The 17,000-nt window shown below is 45.4% G+C and overlaps 1 protein-coding gene across 3 annotated transcripts in view; it reads right to left on the reverse strand.

Annotated features, from left to right (window-relative positions):
- Positions 1-17,000, reverse strand: part of lrp4 (low density lipoprotein receptor-related protein 4) — a 110,544-nt gene that overhangs the window by 48,019 nt on the left and 45,525 nt on the right. For all 3 annotated transcript variants that reach the window (XM_069705419.1, XM_069705418.1, XM_069705420.1), the window contains exon 2: positions 16,120-16,266. In XM_069705419.1, the coding sequence (XP_069561520.1) occupies positions 16,120-16,266 (147 nt within the window). The remainder of the gene's footprint in view (positions 1-16,119; positions 16,267-17,000) is intronic.

A 17,000-nucleotide genomic window follows, 5' to 3' on the forward strand; every position in this document is an offset into this window, starting at 1 on the left:
TACTTTGATCTCTCTTATCGCACAGATTCTGCTCAGCTCAGCTCCTCTCACTACCACTGCATTCCTCGGAGGCTGACACACACACACACACACACACACACACACACACACACACACACACACACACACACACACACACACACACACACACACACACACACACACACTTATCCACACACTCCCACGAGCCCTCCTGACGATAACTTCGTCCACCGCGCGCTGCTCGTTACATCCCAGCGATCAGTTTGATGATGTACTCCACCTGCTTCACTTCCTACGTTTCCCAGAATTCCACACGTGTCCCGCACTCGCACTCACACACACACACACACACACACACACACACACACACACACACACACACACACACACACACACAGAGACAACATCATTGACGATGGAGGTATTTTCCGCTCTCACTCAGCAAAAAAACAAAAAACATCTTGAATGCGTTTTTTTTTTTAGGTGTCATATTTCACAAGCGACTCAGCAGGTGCACAACACATTGCATTGTGGTCCACTTCCTGCTCCATGTGGTTTTCTATTAATCACATATTATTATTATTATTATTATTATTATTATCGTCATCATCCGCTTCCTGTGGAGCACATTCACATAACAACAGCGGCTGATCCAATCTTGATTTTGCTTATTTATTTTATTTTTTATTATCTACTTGTGCGAGTTGGTTCCCACACGGACTCACACATGTTTAAGGTCATACGACAACACACACACACACGCACACACACACGCACACACACACACACAACTACAAGTCCCATCACCACAAGTGGGACTTGCAGTTAATCCACAGAAAAATGATCTGAAACTATTTTCATGATCAATAAAATGCTTTGAGTCTTTTTTTTTCTTTTTTTTTAAATAGAAAAATACTAAAATTCTCCAATTCCAGCTTCTTATATGTGAATATTTTCAGTTTCCTCCATTATAATAAACCGAATATCTTTTGTTTGTGGACAAAACAAGACACTTTAGAGCTCCGTCTTTGGCTTTGGGAAACATGCAATCAACAGATTAATCAATCATGAAAATATAATCACTACTTTCAGTCCTATTTGAGAGAACCAAAACAAGCGTGCGTCTGCGTGTGGTCGTCTCTTCGTGTCAAACGCGAAGCCAAAAGAATGAAAGAGATCTGGACTGGGAGGAACTGTTTCCTGAAGGGATGACAAGCGGTGATGGAGGTTGGACCGACTCGTTCCGGACTGAAACAGAAAACCGATACGAGAGCTCCTGCGGTGAAATACTCGCGTTCGACACGCAGGCGTCTCTTTGCCGCTGTGAGCTTTCTGCCTCGACCCCGATATATCAAAAACAAAAAAGAAAGGCGGATTGAATATTTGAGGCAGGTCTGAATTATTGAGTTGCAGAGACACCGTTTCTGAAAAGAAATCAATCCTGTGCGAGTTTTTTTGTTTTTCCTTTTCAGTGCTGCGAAAAATAAAAAGTCCGTCCGTTGTAACGAAAGCTAAATTCCCAGAAACAAAATATTAAAAAAAACAAAACAAAACAACTGGGGCGAAGTGAAGCCGAAGCTACGTGCGTGGCAACGCGTCCCCGGAGGTGGTACCGAGAAAACGTGCGAGCGGGCGAACGAGCGACCTTGTTTTTGTCCTCGAAAGTCGCCGCAGACTCGGACCCAAGAACTTTCTTTTCATGATTTCCAGATATTTACAACTGGATATCACGAGCTGCGTTGATTTCACGGGCTCATCGACCGGATCGAGAGTCTGACTCGAACACGCTCGTGCGTGTGTGTGTGTGCGTGCGCGTCGCTGTCTTTATGAAGACGCATGTGGCCGTCTCCGAGTGGCCTTGAGCAGCGGCGTTAATGGCCTCCTCCTTACCGTGGAGCAGCTGAATCAAACGGCTCTAATGGGACTAATATATCTGCCTAAGCGTCGCTTATCGCGCCGTCTCAACGGACGGGGGGGGGGGGGGACGGACGGACGGACGGGAGACGGGGAGAGAAAAACAGACGTGGGCTCCCGAGAGAAGAGAGCCTGCGAGTCGAACAAGACGCGAGAGATTTGGCGATACTTGTTTTGTTTTGTTTGTTTTTTTGTTTTTAAAGTGAAATGATGCGCGCTGGCATTAAAGGACGCGCGCGTACCGGGAAACGGTGACGTCCAGCGGACGGCCGCTCACGTTCACGCGCGTAGACATCGTTAGATTTCAATCAGCTGCCGCGGCTTCGACGTGATTGACAAGTTTACAGTCTGAACCACAAGTATTTCATCTAAGTAGCTACAATACAATTTTTTAATTGGAACTGATTAACGACTGTTGAAACGGGCCCGAAGGCAGAGAGAGAGAGAGAGAGAGAGAGCACGAAGGCAAAACCTCATTTCTTCACTTCTGACGCTGCAGCGAAACTCTTCATGTTCTCGCATGTTAAGGAGATTCTGATTTTGATTCTCTTGTCGTGTTTTTCTTTGAATCTTGATTGAGTGCTGTCTTTATTTTATTTTTATTTTCCTGCAGGCGAAAAAAAAAAAGTAGATTTTTTTTTTTTTTTTTGGTAGTTTACAAGTGCAAACCCCCCTCCCCCCCCCCCCCCGACTTCCTCTTTGTTTTCCTCCCCCGGCCGATTCCCCCGACAGAGGTGGCTTATCTGATTCCATGCAGCTCTGGTCGGCAGCCAGAGCATATTTCAGGCCGCCGGAGCAGAGCGGCGCTGCCAAGCCGAGTTTTTGTTGGCAGCGTGTGTCCGCCGGCGGCCCGCGTGACGGCGCTTTCTTCCCGACCTCCCCCCCCCCGACAAAAACAGAACCTCGCGGGTTCGCCGGGCCGCGGCGCCGCGAACCCGCCGAAAATTGATCGTCCGGCGGCGGCCTCGCTCGTTTACCGTATTTATCGTAGCCGGCTGGGGCGAACGAAAAAACAAACAAAACAACAACAAAAAAGTCAAAACGGGCGACCGAAGAGGATTGATCCGTCTTTTTTTTGTTACTTTTTAGTTCTTAACCGTCTGTTTGGAAAAATCATAGAACTGCAAATCGTTATGAGGTCGAGCGGCAGAGAAAATATAGAAAAAGTAAAAAATACTCCATTGAAGCGATAAACCCAAAGTTTGTCGCAAAATGACCCAATTCAGATATTTTTCTTTATACGTTTCGCACTTTTGAGATTAATAACAGAAATATATTACTGTACGAGTACGATTTTAAATGATGCAAACGGTCAAAGTGAAGCCAACTTCAGCTCCCTCGCCCCCGACTAAAAACGAAAGGCGACCGCGCCTTTGAAGCGGTGGCTCTTCCTGTAGCTGCGTGGTCTCAGTTGACGCATGCTTTTAAAAACCGGCTAAAATCGTGTCCCTTTCTGTCCAGTAATGTTCATTTTTGTGTGCTTTTAAGGTCTTTTTTTTTTTTAACAGTTTTTGTTACCGTTTTATTACCGTGGTATCAATAATTACATTTATTAATACGATGTCATCCTCCTGAAGCGCTTTGTGACGTTCGCTTTGTGAAAGTTGCTCTAATAAACACACTATAATCCGATCGAGCGGTTTGCGAGTAACATCTTCAACCTCCAACTATAGCTGGCAAATAAAAAAGCAGTTTAATAAACGTATGATATTTCCCTCTGAAATACAGACGGGTTCAAGTATAAAAATAAAGTACATCAAAACAGCAGTTTTACTGAATGAACTGCAGACGTGTGTGTGTGTGTGTGTGTGTGCGCACGACTCGACACGACATCATCTTCACGAGACGTTTCACTGTCCATCACGGCAGATTAATGCAGAAACGTTTGCTTGTTGCCATGACGAATCTGTGCCGAGTGCTCGACTCCGTTGAGTAACACTCAAGCGCCGCCATCCACGCAACCCACACGTTTTCATCTTATGAGGCTGAATGACAGGAAATACTCGAGAGCAGTCTAATCAGGGCATTATATGACTATTAGGATTTGGTGTCGCTCGCTAAATGAGGTCGTAATTTCCTCTTAACGTTAACTTTCCTGACATCTGGACAGCCACTTGCAGCAGGTAATACGTCTCTTTGCGTATTGCACTCGGGATGATTAGCTTTTGCAGATATAAAGAAGGGTGAGATGGAAATTGTCTAAAGGAGACGTAAAAAAAATTAATAAAAAAAAAGCAGCAAAAGGGAAACGGCTTCAAAAGACCTTTGAATTTATTAAAAAATATATATTTTTCACTACACTTACTGTTATTTTAGCTTTTACTCTGTCTTCTACGTTATCTATTATCTCAAAAATAGACTGTATTTAAACGTGGACGTCGCTTTCGGCTCTGAAAAAATGAGGCCGATGGGGGAGCGTCCTAAACTGCGATACCACCGCGTGCCACTAGAGGTCGGCTCCACACAATCCCGTCGTTAATTACAAAATAAGCCTCAGAAAGATGTGTTTTTGAGGGGCGTGTCTCTTTGACTGACAGGCCTGTGGTGCAGTCGGGTTGCGGCTATCGGAGGGCGGGACGTCGTATCGCCGGGTTTCCAATCAGATCGAGTCTGATCCCCCGCTCGCTCGTCCAAATATGGTCACTTCCAGCTCCAAACCAGCAAAGATGACGGCGGCCAAAATCTGAACCGGAGGCTTCATAACGTTCACAAACCGACGGGTGACGTCACAGCTGGTTGCCGCTTGGTCTTAAAGCTGTTTTTTTTTATTCTCTTTTTTGCTTTTAATTTGTTATTCATTTTGTCTTTAAATTGTCCTGAAACTTATTTCATTTTCCGGATGCACAACTGTCTGTCTTATTATTGGCCTGTCAATCATCCGTTAGGCACTTTGAACTGCACCAAAATGTATGAAAAAGTGACACATAAGTCTTGATTGATGTTTTGATAGGATTTTTTTTTTTTTTTTTTACAAGCAAGAGAAGACATTAAGTCAGTTTCGGATCCCCTACAACCTGCAAAGTCTTTAAGCGTGACAACCAGACATAGCTCCGTCCTGACGTTTTCAGTATTGAAAAGGTCACGGGACATTTAAAACCTAGTCTATTACGGACCCATGAATTTGCTCAGTAAATGTCATGCCTATATCTTTTGTTAAATTGTGTCCCGATCAGAGTCGCTAAAATCAACACTACCGGGGGAACGTTCACATCAAACGGTTTACTAATCTGTCCGGCCGTTGTCGAGATGTCTCGCTCTGGATCAAAACAACCGTCCTCGCGCCAACAGCGGGACAAAAAGACGGGAGTCCGCGTGCCAGCGGGCCTTTGATGAGAGACAATAGGAGAGTTCGAGAGGAGCTCAGGGCAGGTAACGAACGTGCACACACACGTGGAGTCTGGCACACACAACACACACACACACACACACACACACACACACACACACACACACACACACACACACACACACACACACACACACACACACACACACACACACACACTCAACCCGAGCAAGCACGGCCGCGGTCGTCTGTCTGGTTATGTCACAATCGGATGAATTGCGTGCGCCTGCTTCAGAACACTTAAAAAACCTGTGTTGTGACTGCCGGCGGGACGATCAACAAGTTCATCTGCTCACCAGGAAAAAAAAACAAAAACAACAACACAAAAGCAAAATGGAAACAGCGGAAGAGCAACTTCTCATCATTACGAGTTCTCCAAAGTTTAGAGAGGAAGCTTCGGGTTCACGGAGTTCTCCGTGTGCAAAAAAACCAAAGTGAAAAGCATGTTGACGGATTAACATCTACAAAAAAAAACACAAAAAAATCACACCTGTGTAATTGTTGTTGCCTGGCAATGTAAATTTGTTTTTCATTAACAATACCGTCGGAGCTGAAAAAGAGCTAATCCGCTTGCGTAAACCCTCTGTGTATCTTTTCCGCCTCTTTTTTATTTTTTTTATTTTATAAACCTCGCGACTATTAATCTCATCAATCGTTATTTTTTTTTATTTTTTTTTATTAGACTATTAATTATTTAGCCCATAAAATGTCAAACGGTGAAGAATGCATACCGCGAGTTCTCGGAGCCTAAGGTGATGATATCTGCAAAATTGTTTATTTTGTCTGCCTGTCAAGAAACCCGGATGAATTATTGTAAACCGTGTCGTTAATTAAATTGCAGAGCATAAGTGCGTAAGTATTTTTAATTTTTTTATTTCCAGCTGTCACTTTCTTCATATATTTGACAAACACCGATTTATCACTTTTTTTTTTGCCATTCCCAAACTCAAAACGATGCCGACTTGCAATTAACTTGCAATGATCTTTTTTCCAATTATTTGTTTTCCTGTTTAAACGTAAAAAGCTCCTTATTGACGTTTTTTCTTGTTCTTGTTGTTGTTTTTTAACTCGGACTCGCGTATTTTCCTAAAAACCGATGGCACGCTACGATCTAACCCGTCGCCGAGAGGTGCGGCGTTAAGCCGGCAGCTTTTAGGCCGCGTTCGACAAACATGAGCGCTGCGTCAACACAGCCTCCCTCCCTTTTCGTTCAACGAGACCGACGTGTGGGCAGAGTCTCTGACAAAACAACACAGGGTTGCCAAGCAAAATAAAAAAAAAGAAGATAAACCTGGCTTAAGCTTGTGCTGCCAAATCCAATGTCACCTGGCAAAGCGCTGCGGAGGCCCGCAAATCTACTGAGGATGTAGCAACATGTTAATACAAGGCTGGTGAAAATCCAGATAAATACGACGAGGAGAGAGCCGACGAGAACGAGGCCCGAAAACCGCAACTGCAGCCGACGATGAATGATGAGCTGGATGAGCAACGCAAATAAAGACTGTAACCAGTTTAAATAAAAACGGGTACGATGTGACTTCAAAGGCAATTTTATGACACAGTGTTACTGATGGATGCCGTTGAAAAAAAAACTAAAGAAAAAAAAAATTCGGTACCAAATGAAAAAAGCGTTTTGCCAGACCAGCTGGAACCGAAGCACGTCGGTCGAAGGTCAGTACCGAGTCCTACCAATAGGTGGCAGCCTCACAGAAATTGTGTGCTGACGATATTATTCTCGGGCTGCAACTAAACGTATATCTTTATTATCATTTAATTAGCTGACTATTTCCTCGATTAAGCGTGTGGTCAATGAAAATGTCAAAAATGTGTAAGAAAAAAAAAAAAAAAAAGACTTCTTACAAAGTTCAAAGTTAGTGATTGAAACTGCTCGTTTGGTAGTTTTCCACCACAGCAGACCAAGAAAATGAAATAACTGCATTCTCACTATTTAGTTTCGTCTCTTTGTTTTGTTTTGTTTTTTTGGCATGTTTGTTTGAGAACATGTTTTCTTCAGTTGATTTCCTGTTGACATAATCTGTAAACAAACTCCCAAATCCAAATCAAAGCTCCAAACGGACCGCTTGAACTTCACCGCCGAACCCTTTGACATGTCATAATAACCGTAATACTTTAAAGGGGGTTTTAAAAGGAACATTTAAAACCTCCTCAAACAAGTCTGTGCAAGATTCACAAAGAAGGTGAAGCCGGGCGTCGGACCAACGGGCTCTTTTGTCGCTCCTCGCGCTTCTGTCACTTTCTCTGCCCTCAATCAGCGTCCAATCATGTCCTCTGCTGTGTGAACAAGTGTGCCCGCCTCGTTTACCGAGCGGGGGAGTAAATATTGAGGAGGGAGGCGGAGGGGGAGAAAGACAGAGCATTTGGATGGAGGAGAAAAAAAAAAAAAAGAGATAGAAAGAAAGAGAGAGAGAGAGAGAGAGAGAGGAGGATTATGCTAATGTGCACAAACAACGACAGTCAAATCCTCCGACAGAAAAGAAACCAAACAAGAGGGACGGGGGAAGACAAAAAAAAGAGACAGAGAGAGACAGGAACTGAGCGCCGGGAGAAATTCAGCCACATGGGGAGAAATAAATGAGAAAAAGTCTCGGGTTAAAAAAAATAAAATAAAAGAAGAAGTGAAATGATTCGGGTGTGCGGGCGTCCCGCGGTCGGAGGGAGGCGAGGACGGAGGGACGGAGGAGATGAAGGGACGGAGGGAGAAAGTGACACAGCGGTCCTAATCTTCTCCGCTCCTGCTTTTCGGATCAGCTGAGCTCCTGCAGTCGCAGCTGCTCTGTGATTGGCTGAGACGGCGGAGTGGCGGATTAAAAGGACAGAGGGGGTATTTCTTTATTATTATTTTTTTTTTGTGGGGGGGGGGGGTTGGTTTATGTGTGCGTGCGGGAGTTTGTATCGTTGTGAGAGCTCGGTTTTAGACCTCCGGTGCAAGGACACAGCGGTCGCTCGTTTTTTTTTTTGTTTTGTTTTGTTCAGGAGACTATAGTTTTTTAAATTGGATCTCGGGTTAAAAGCGTCAGGATTAGACGTCGTTTAATAAAAGCAGAAATACACCCGAAGCCTCTCGAAAGATAAACTTCCTCCGAACGAACACAGAATCAAAGACGGGCTCCTGGGGATTAAGAGTCGTGGTCTCCGTGTAGAGTTACCTAAATTTAAAAAAAAAATTTTTTTAAAAAGCCGCAGTTTTGCTGTCAGAAAACTGGTCTGGTGAGAAGTTAGAAATTTGCGTCCTAATCAAAGTTTTAATTGACTTCATTTTTGTGCTAAAAGCATGACGCGTTTGGATTTAAGTGACTACAGGCGTTGAGAAAAAAGAAAAACGAAGACAACATTTCATTTAATTAAACTCAGATATTATATTTTTGGGACTTTAACACCTTTAAAAGAACTGAAATGAAACTAGTTTAACTAGATTATAACCACTGAGCAAATATTGGAAATGCGTGCCCCATCTCCTGCTTCATGGTTTGGGTTGAAATAAGTGGGTTGCATCTGCTTTATGCTACGTCACCTGACTTCCTCCCGTCATAATGACTACAAAACCACTAGAGGTCGTAATAAATGGGACCTTCGGGCCACCTCGTCTTCTGAGCATTGGATCAATTAAAAAAAAAAAATAAGGCGATGCAGCACCCTCAACTCAATAGCAGGTTTAATAAGCCCCTGTATTCGGGGCGGATGTGTAACGACACCGGCTATTCAGCAGTCGGATAACAGTCTAATCGGGTCTAAAGCTGTTGCTAGGCAACTGATGACAATAAAAAAACCTAGAATGAAAGAAATCAGCCTTTTTCCCCTTTGCAGAAAAAGGTGATTAATTCTGTTTTTCCTTGCGCTTCAACCCAATGTTAAGGACTAACCCATTTGTATAAAATGTATAAAGTTACTTGTATAAAAAAAAAAAAAAAACCTGCATAGGATTTCAATTTTTTTATCAAAAATATTTACAGTCGCAGAGTCTCAAATGCCGAGTCGGTGAGTCGTTCAAATAGATTCCCTCTCATGCATTATGGTAAACATAACACCACCGAGAGGCCCGGTTACACCCGGCAGACACTCTGAAATGCATCCGAAGGAGGGTCCTCACAAGTTGGTCAGAGTGTATTCCTGACAGAGTGTGTGTGTGTGTGTGTGTGTGTGTGTGTGTGTGTGTGTGTGTGTGTGTGTGTGTGTGTGTGTGTGTGTGTGTGTGTGTGTGTGACTTTTTAGTACACACCCGTTTCCCAAAACCTCACAGACTCCTGTGAGCCGACAGCAGAGGAAGCCGAGCGTCATGCGGCGCTTTCAATCACGCACAACAGAGATTTTCCTCTTCCATTTCATCTCACATCCACCCTCGACAACGCGCGCGCACACACGCACACACACACGCACACACACACACACACACACCTTCACATCTGTCCTCTGCACCCGTCTCCCCACTAGCCGAAATCATTTACTCTTTCACAACCTCATCCGCTTTCAACTCAGCAGGACTCCAAAGGTGTGTGTGTGTGTGTGTGTGTGTGTGTGTGTGTGTGTGTGTGTGTGTGTGTGTGTGTGTCTCTCTCTGTGTCTCTCTCTCTCAGAGAGAGAGAGAGAGAGAGAGAGAGAGAGAGAGAGAGGACTAACTTGGAGGTTGACCTGAAACAGTGCGGGGAGGACGATGAGCATGTGGAGGAGACGAACGGTGAAATAACAGAAGACGTATCGCCTCGGATCGTGCGAGCCCCATCGCCTCTTCATCTGCCGCCGTCGCAGTTCTGACGAACATCCCGCAACGGCGCGCGTTAATAACTCGCGCTTTGCCTCGAAGCCGAGGAAAGAAAGGTCGGGAGAAGCGAAAGCCCAGATAAGACGCGGGGGGGGGGGCCACGGCAAAATAAAGCCCAGAGGCTGTCGGCCGAGGTGCCCGCGGAGTTCGAGAGGGCCCCCCCCCCCCCCCCCACCTCCCCCGTCGGACGGTGAAGCGCCGGTCTGGTTAAAGAGCACGAAGCTGACGGCAGAATAATAAAATGACGACTCGGATCGGCGTTGTTGTAGATTCCTTGTTCCTTTCGTCGTCACGGCAACAGCGAAGGGCGTTTTTGGAGAAAGACCAAAAAAAAAAAAAAAAAAAGTGTCCGGACTCGTGGTCAGAAACGGGAAGTGAACACGGGTCTCGAGCGCCACACAGTTTTTTTTTTTTTTCCCCACTGAACCATCAATCCTAGCCGCCTCCCCCCCCAATCAAGGATAAAAAAATTAAAAAACTCGCATTATATCGACGCCATCTGAACGACGGGATTTCCCCGGAGACGCCACCAGGGGTCGCTCAACTTCAAAACGCGGCGGCGGGTACGTACTCGCCGACGGAATACATTTTTGGACCAAAGCAAGTTTCCCGTCGGTACGATAAATAACATCCACGTTACAAAAGAGAGCGGGGGGGAATAAACAGAATTTATTTTGTTAATCTATTCCGCAATTAAATCATTTGGCAAAAAGATGGCAAATATTTGCTGGTTCAGAATAACAGAGAGCTTTGAACACTGTGAATTGTGATTCCTTTGATTTTAATATTTGAATCGAACAGCGAATCTCGCTGCCGACGTCGCGCGGCAAGTGAAGCGTCCGCAAATGACATTTTGGTTCCAACAATATAACGCAGAAAAACTAAACTTGTTCTCATCTGGCTTTGAATTTTTTTTTATTCCAAATACCAAACTGTGACTCCTGTTCAGGAGACGAGCGTTAACAGAAGAGCATCTGTTTCCTCGTCCTTCCCTTTTTTTTTTTTTTTTTTTTTTCTCTCTCTCTCTCTCTTTCTCCAACCTTCGCCACAAAAAGCCCCTCGCTGCCGTTTCCATAGGAACCAGATCCACGGGGCGTTTATGGACGTGAAGCTGACTGCCAAGAACATAAACAATATATACCCCCCTCCCTCCCCCCGGCCCCCCTTTAGCCCAGACAGCCGTATCGATGAGGGGGGGGGGGAGGAGGAGGGAGGGTTGTTGTTAATTTGATGAAACGTCCGTGAGTTATGCCTTCATTAAATTTCATCGGGGCTAATTAAGCCGTCCCGTCCTTGACGATGACAACGTCGCCGTGGATACCCGTGGTCATTTCAAGTCGAGGCACTTTGAAGACGTAATGTAGTCAAGAGACGTTCAAAGTTGTTTTTTTTTAAAGAGACCGCCGACTTCGCCGGTCGGTCGATACGTCAGGAACGGACGAAGCGGACGGCTCGAGGGTCGTTCGGGCAAAAAAAAAAAAAAAAAAAACGTAAAATGCGACATCGTCAGCAAGGTCCCGCGGCGGCCATATTATTTATGACAACGACGTACTCGTAGAACTGCAGTTACGTCCAGTAACTACTGTTTCTTCACTTCAGCTCCTGTGCTGCCAAGCCGGCGTCCGATTGGCCGCCTGGCGGACTTATTCTGGATGTATGCAGCTTTGAAAGTCGCCCCGAGGTAGATTCAGACCTGCAGAGACCATAATTCGCATCTACAGTTCCTATCAGAGTCGCGAAAAGTCGAAGACACCGTCGAAGGGGACGAACATCTGGGCTGCGTCCGCTTAAAGCTCGAGGGGAATTGGTCGGCGGAGTTCAGGTGGGGATAATTTTCTATGCGGTCATTTCAGAAATGGCCCCTGTGGAAATGTGAGCGCCAAAAAACTGCGAACGCACTGGTGCGGACCTATAACTTGAAATGTTTTTGTTTTGTTTTTTTCTTTAAAAGAGGCAGATTTACGATCAGGCAGCGCCGGGCACTCCTCCCGCTGAGGTCCAGTATAAACAGGTCCGTGTTACGGAGGCTGAAGAGGAGAAACACCGTGGCTGTAAAGTCCATTTCCTTCCTCACCTCCGCCGGAACGGCGACTGCTTTCCTACACTAACATTCACACGTACTTTATCCTGCACGCACACGCACACGCACACGCACACGCACACACACACACACACACACACACACACACACACACACATCTGCACTGAAATTGTTCATACATCCTCCTCTTAGTCCCTCGTCAAACTCTTCTTTGGTCTCTGTGCAGCTATGAAACTTTATCTGGGAGAACATAAGCACGAGTTGCCAGAACACACACTTACTTACACACACACACACACACACACACACACACACACACACACACACACACACACACACACACACACACACACACACACACACACACACACACAGAAAGAGACAACAGCCACAACTGCACTACAATTTCCACATGATTTCCACATCATAATTAGATCAGACGTTTACACAGACAGCTTCATAGACTCAGTCGGCCACTTTGCCTCTGCTCCCATCCTCCGGAGATACACACCCCCACACACACACGCACACACACACACACACACACACACACACACACATTCCTCCTGGGTGATTCAAGACAATCGTGCTCTGTCCTGAAATTTGTTAAATTGGTATGAATGATAAACCATTTAAAAGTTCAAACCGAGTCTCGAATGCCACAAACTACTCCATTACGACTCGGCAGAAAAAAAAAAAAGGCTGCGTGTGTGTGTGTGTGTGTGTGTGTGTGTGTGTGTGTGTGTGTGCGTGTGTGTGTGCGTGTGCACGTTCGCCGCGAGTCTAAAACTCTCACGGTCGCAGACGTCCGTCGATCCTGCTGAATCGTGGAAAGAACTCGCTCTCCGCCGGGCGTTGACGCTGAAACTCCTTAAATCAAATTATTCACCTTGTTTAGCAAACGTTGTTGAAAACCATAAAAATTTCTCTCGGGGTTTTTTTTAACGACGCGACGCCTGATTTAATCGGCGTAATCGAAGCAGAGGGCTTTGATTTTTTTTTTTTTTTTTTGGTCAGCGACACACACAGGCACACCTCTGTGTGGTCTGAATGAAAAGAGTTTTCAACTGACGAAGACTTTTGTTTAGTTTTAAAAATCAAACCCGAGGAACTTAAATCGTTCCTGAGAAAATGCGTCTTTCGCTTATGAAGGACTATTTAAATAAACACGTCGTTATACTTTAAGTTTGACGTTTATGTTCTAGCCAAGCGTGGAGAACGTCTATTGACTTCGAGGCCAGTTGAATGGGAGTCAATGGAGGCTTTTTGGAGACGACCTCTAGTGGCCGGTCTGTGGTATCGCAGCTTAAAGGCTCTTCTGCTTCGGCCTCATTTTTTCAGATCCTGGAGCTACGAACAGTTTTTAATACACAGTCTGTGGTGTCAGCGTCTTTTTTTTTTTTTGTCTGATGAATATTCTGGCTGAATTTTGGAGCTACAGATTCAATTATTTATTGGAAAGATGATCCAGAAGCCCGGAGAGGTCACGGTATCCAAAACAAGAGCACGTTTGGTGTTTGTTCTTGATAAATGCCACCGATACTCATTAAATGTTCAGTTTGTTGATGATTAATGGCGTCAGTCTACTCGCCGTCCAGGCTGCCAACGAGTGCCCAGATTAAAATATTAACCAGCAAATAATCTGACAAGGTTTCTTTGCCCTGATTTGCAATTTTACAGCTAAGTGGCTTCGTAATTAAATGAGCTTGACGTGCGGAGATGGGAGTTTTGGCACGGACGATGTTTTGGATCTCGCTAATGAAGTTGCATTCGTGTGGCAATATCTGCGTTTTGTTTATTTTGTTTATTTTTTTTTATTTCATTGGCCGGCCACCGCAACACCGTGAATCTCTGCGAAAACAAGCGGCGCGGTTGCGAGATTGACCGAGAGCGGGTCCAAGGGAAGGAGCGTCCCGACGAGCGGGGGAGGATCTACGGTACTAATGGATTAGGGGGGGGGGGGGGGGAGGAGGTCCAGCCAGACGCTCCGATATCCGTCAGCTCGCCTCCGACGCGTCCTCCCTGAAGAAGCAACGCAGCCGGCGGGTCGATGCGCGGCGATCGGACGTTCAAAACCGGCCGGGGATCAATAACACTTAAGCTCCCCCCCCCCCCCCCATCCCCCCGACCCCTTAACTAGCCTAATGTGACGGAGGGGAGATTGATGGAGAAGGAACGTCGGCGCACATAAAACACAAGTGTCAAACAAAAAAACAAAACGGGGGGGGGGGGGGGTCCGCTTCTACCGCCTAGACGAGAGAGCAGGAAGAAGAACAGAGACAAAAAAAGAAGAAGAAGAAGAAGATGCTCTCGTTGACGTCCCGCATCGATACACAAGCATTGTAAAAGGAGGGAGCGCTGAAGATCTCCACTTGACAAACTGAAACTGCAGGAAAAAAATAAATAAAAATACTCCGGTCCGCGTCGGCTGCCAAAGAACAATCCCTCCTTCCCCCCCCCCCCTTTCCCTCCCTCCTCCAGCCAAAAAAACTTTGTCGGGAGCCAAAAGTCACTCAAGCGTTTTGTTTTGTTTTTTTTCTGCACGGGGGGGCACGCACCACGCGGAGCGTCTCGGCTCCGGCAGCACTACCTGCCCCGCCGGACCGGTGACCCGCTCCCCGTTTCACTGGGTGACGATGGGATCCATATGAGCTCAATTATAGCTTCTTTTTTTGTGTGTGTGTGTTTTTTTTTTCCCCTCGACTCTTCTACACTATTTACGCAGGAAAAACTCGGGCCTCGGCACACTTTTTACCTTCACAGTTCAAATTCAGAAGTCACGCGGTTACGCAAATTTTCGCCGCGGAGCTGCCAAGAACTACCGGAGCCCCGGCGTGGAGCGGTTGGCAGTTTAATGCCTTGCTCGAAAGAGGGAGGAGGGGGAGGAGGGGGATAATATTCAGCGGTGAGAAAATGACAGTTTTACTTTTTACAACCTCGTCTGGGCAAGCTGGTTAAACTTCAAGTTTGGTTAAATCAATTTTTTTTTTTTTTTTAATACAGAAATGTCCTGGGTACATGTTCAAATTTCATTCATAAATGTCAAATACAACAATAACACACGTCTAAGTTGGGTACTTAACCAAAATATGCCTTTAAGCTGGGATAAAAAAAAAAAACTTGTCGAGCGCTGGAAGTTAACAAAGAGTGTCTGAGGTGTCGGTGGTCGGTTAACGCTTTTTTGGGGGAATCACGTCACCTTTTGGAAGATTTTAGCTTCGTAAATCCAAATTTTACAACTGCTCGTGTCAATACGATATTCAACATTTGAGAAGCGTTGTTACTGAAGACTGAACCATACGGGCCTAAAATAATATTACAACATTTCTTCATATTTCTGACGAGAACGACAAAAGTAATGAATATATTTAGGTATTCATTTTCAAGAAAAACACAATTGCAACAGAGCGAGCGTTACACGTTTATACTTAAAGCATAAACGTAACGGACGGCTTTAACACTTCGGCAGTGATGAACATCACCGGTTCGTCGTACCGCGTCAAAACATTGTCAATATGAACGTTTGTGATCGTATTAAAAGATTACACCATTGCTGCGAACGATATAATCCAGACAGACCGTTACTTTTCATTGACAAAAAGGGTCTGAGGTTAAAAAGTTTACGATAATATAACCCGATACGTCGTAGATCTTTTTTTTTTTTTTTTCCTCAAACTAATTAGGGACGACTTACAAGCTAAACTTGTTGACAAACTCTAACTGGGCGACCATCGCTTTCATCGCCGAGGAAACTGAGAGCGAGACACACGGATCGAGGGATCAAACACGCAGGCGTGTTTCAATTCAGTACTTTTGACCTCAATACCAGCTCGATATCTTCATCTTCAGGAGGTCGAAATCAACACGGAGGTTTTTAGTCGATGAGATTTTCTTTGTGTGCTCCCTCCCTCCCTCCCCCCCGCCCCACCCTCCGCCATCTGCTTCGTCCACAGCGGATCAATAATAAGGGAACGACAGAAGAAAGAGGAACAGCGGAAGGAGATGGTAAAACAACAACAACAACAACAACAACAAAAGAAAGAGAGGCGGTGGACTCACTGCATCCGTCCTCGTCGCTCTGGTCCCCGCAGTCGTTGTCTCCGTCGCACTGCCACTGCGCCGGGATGCAGGTGCACTCCCCGAACGCGCTGACCGCGCACGTGAAGTGGTTCCTCCCGCAGGAGCACTCGGCGCTGCCCCGAACACCTGCGGCACAAAGACAAGCAGAAGGTTTTTTTTTTTTCGGAGATGAATCGGGACGCGTTCGCCGTTCGAGTGTGCAGATGGGACGGTGAGAAAAAAAAAAAAAAAAAAAAAAAAAAACACGGCGAACCCACGAATCCACCTGAATGTTGACGACACCAGCGTCCCAACTCTTTCTTTGTTTTTTGTTTTGTTTTTACCGTAACGTACGTTCGCCCTCCTCCACCGCTCCACGCTTAATCCTACGGTATGCGCGACGAAAGCGTTAGAAAACCACAGCCATGTGCTGAAAAACCCGTTTAGCGTGCTTCGGTGCGATTTGATTTACGCGGCGGCAGTAAACTCCACTCGTCTGGAACTCATGAACATAACAACCCCGCCGCGTAAATTGCGCATTTTGATCTGGGCTCGGGACCACGACGTTCGGTCAATTAATGGACCCGTCAACCGCAGGATAATTACTTTCCAGCTATGTTGGTAATTAGTAATCATTTGAATGAAAACAAGCCAAGAATGTGATGCCCTCTGGTTTACATATGTCAGAATTTGCGGCTTTTCTGGTCTTGCACTGTAAAAAAAAAAAAACAATTGAATATTTGGGTTTTTTTTTTGGAGAGCTGGTCGGACAAAAACTGTTCAGACATTCTTCGATTAATCATAATAATGGTCAGATTAATCAAAAATAACCGTTAGTTGACATGAAGTCAAGTATGAGGCCATTAACGATCAACTGACTA

This window comes from Brachyistius frenatus, unplaced genomic scaffold (genome assembly GCF_029030835.1).
Source record: "Brachyistius frenatus isolate BFR_SWC_R1_liver_20210118 unplaced genomic scaffold, ASM2903083v1 Contig_56, whole genome shotgun sequence".
Classification (NCBI taxonomy): Eukaryota; Metazoa; Chordata; class Actinopteri; family Embiotocidae; genus Brachyistius; species Brachyistius frenatus.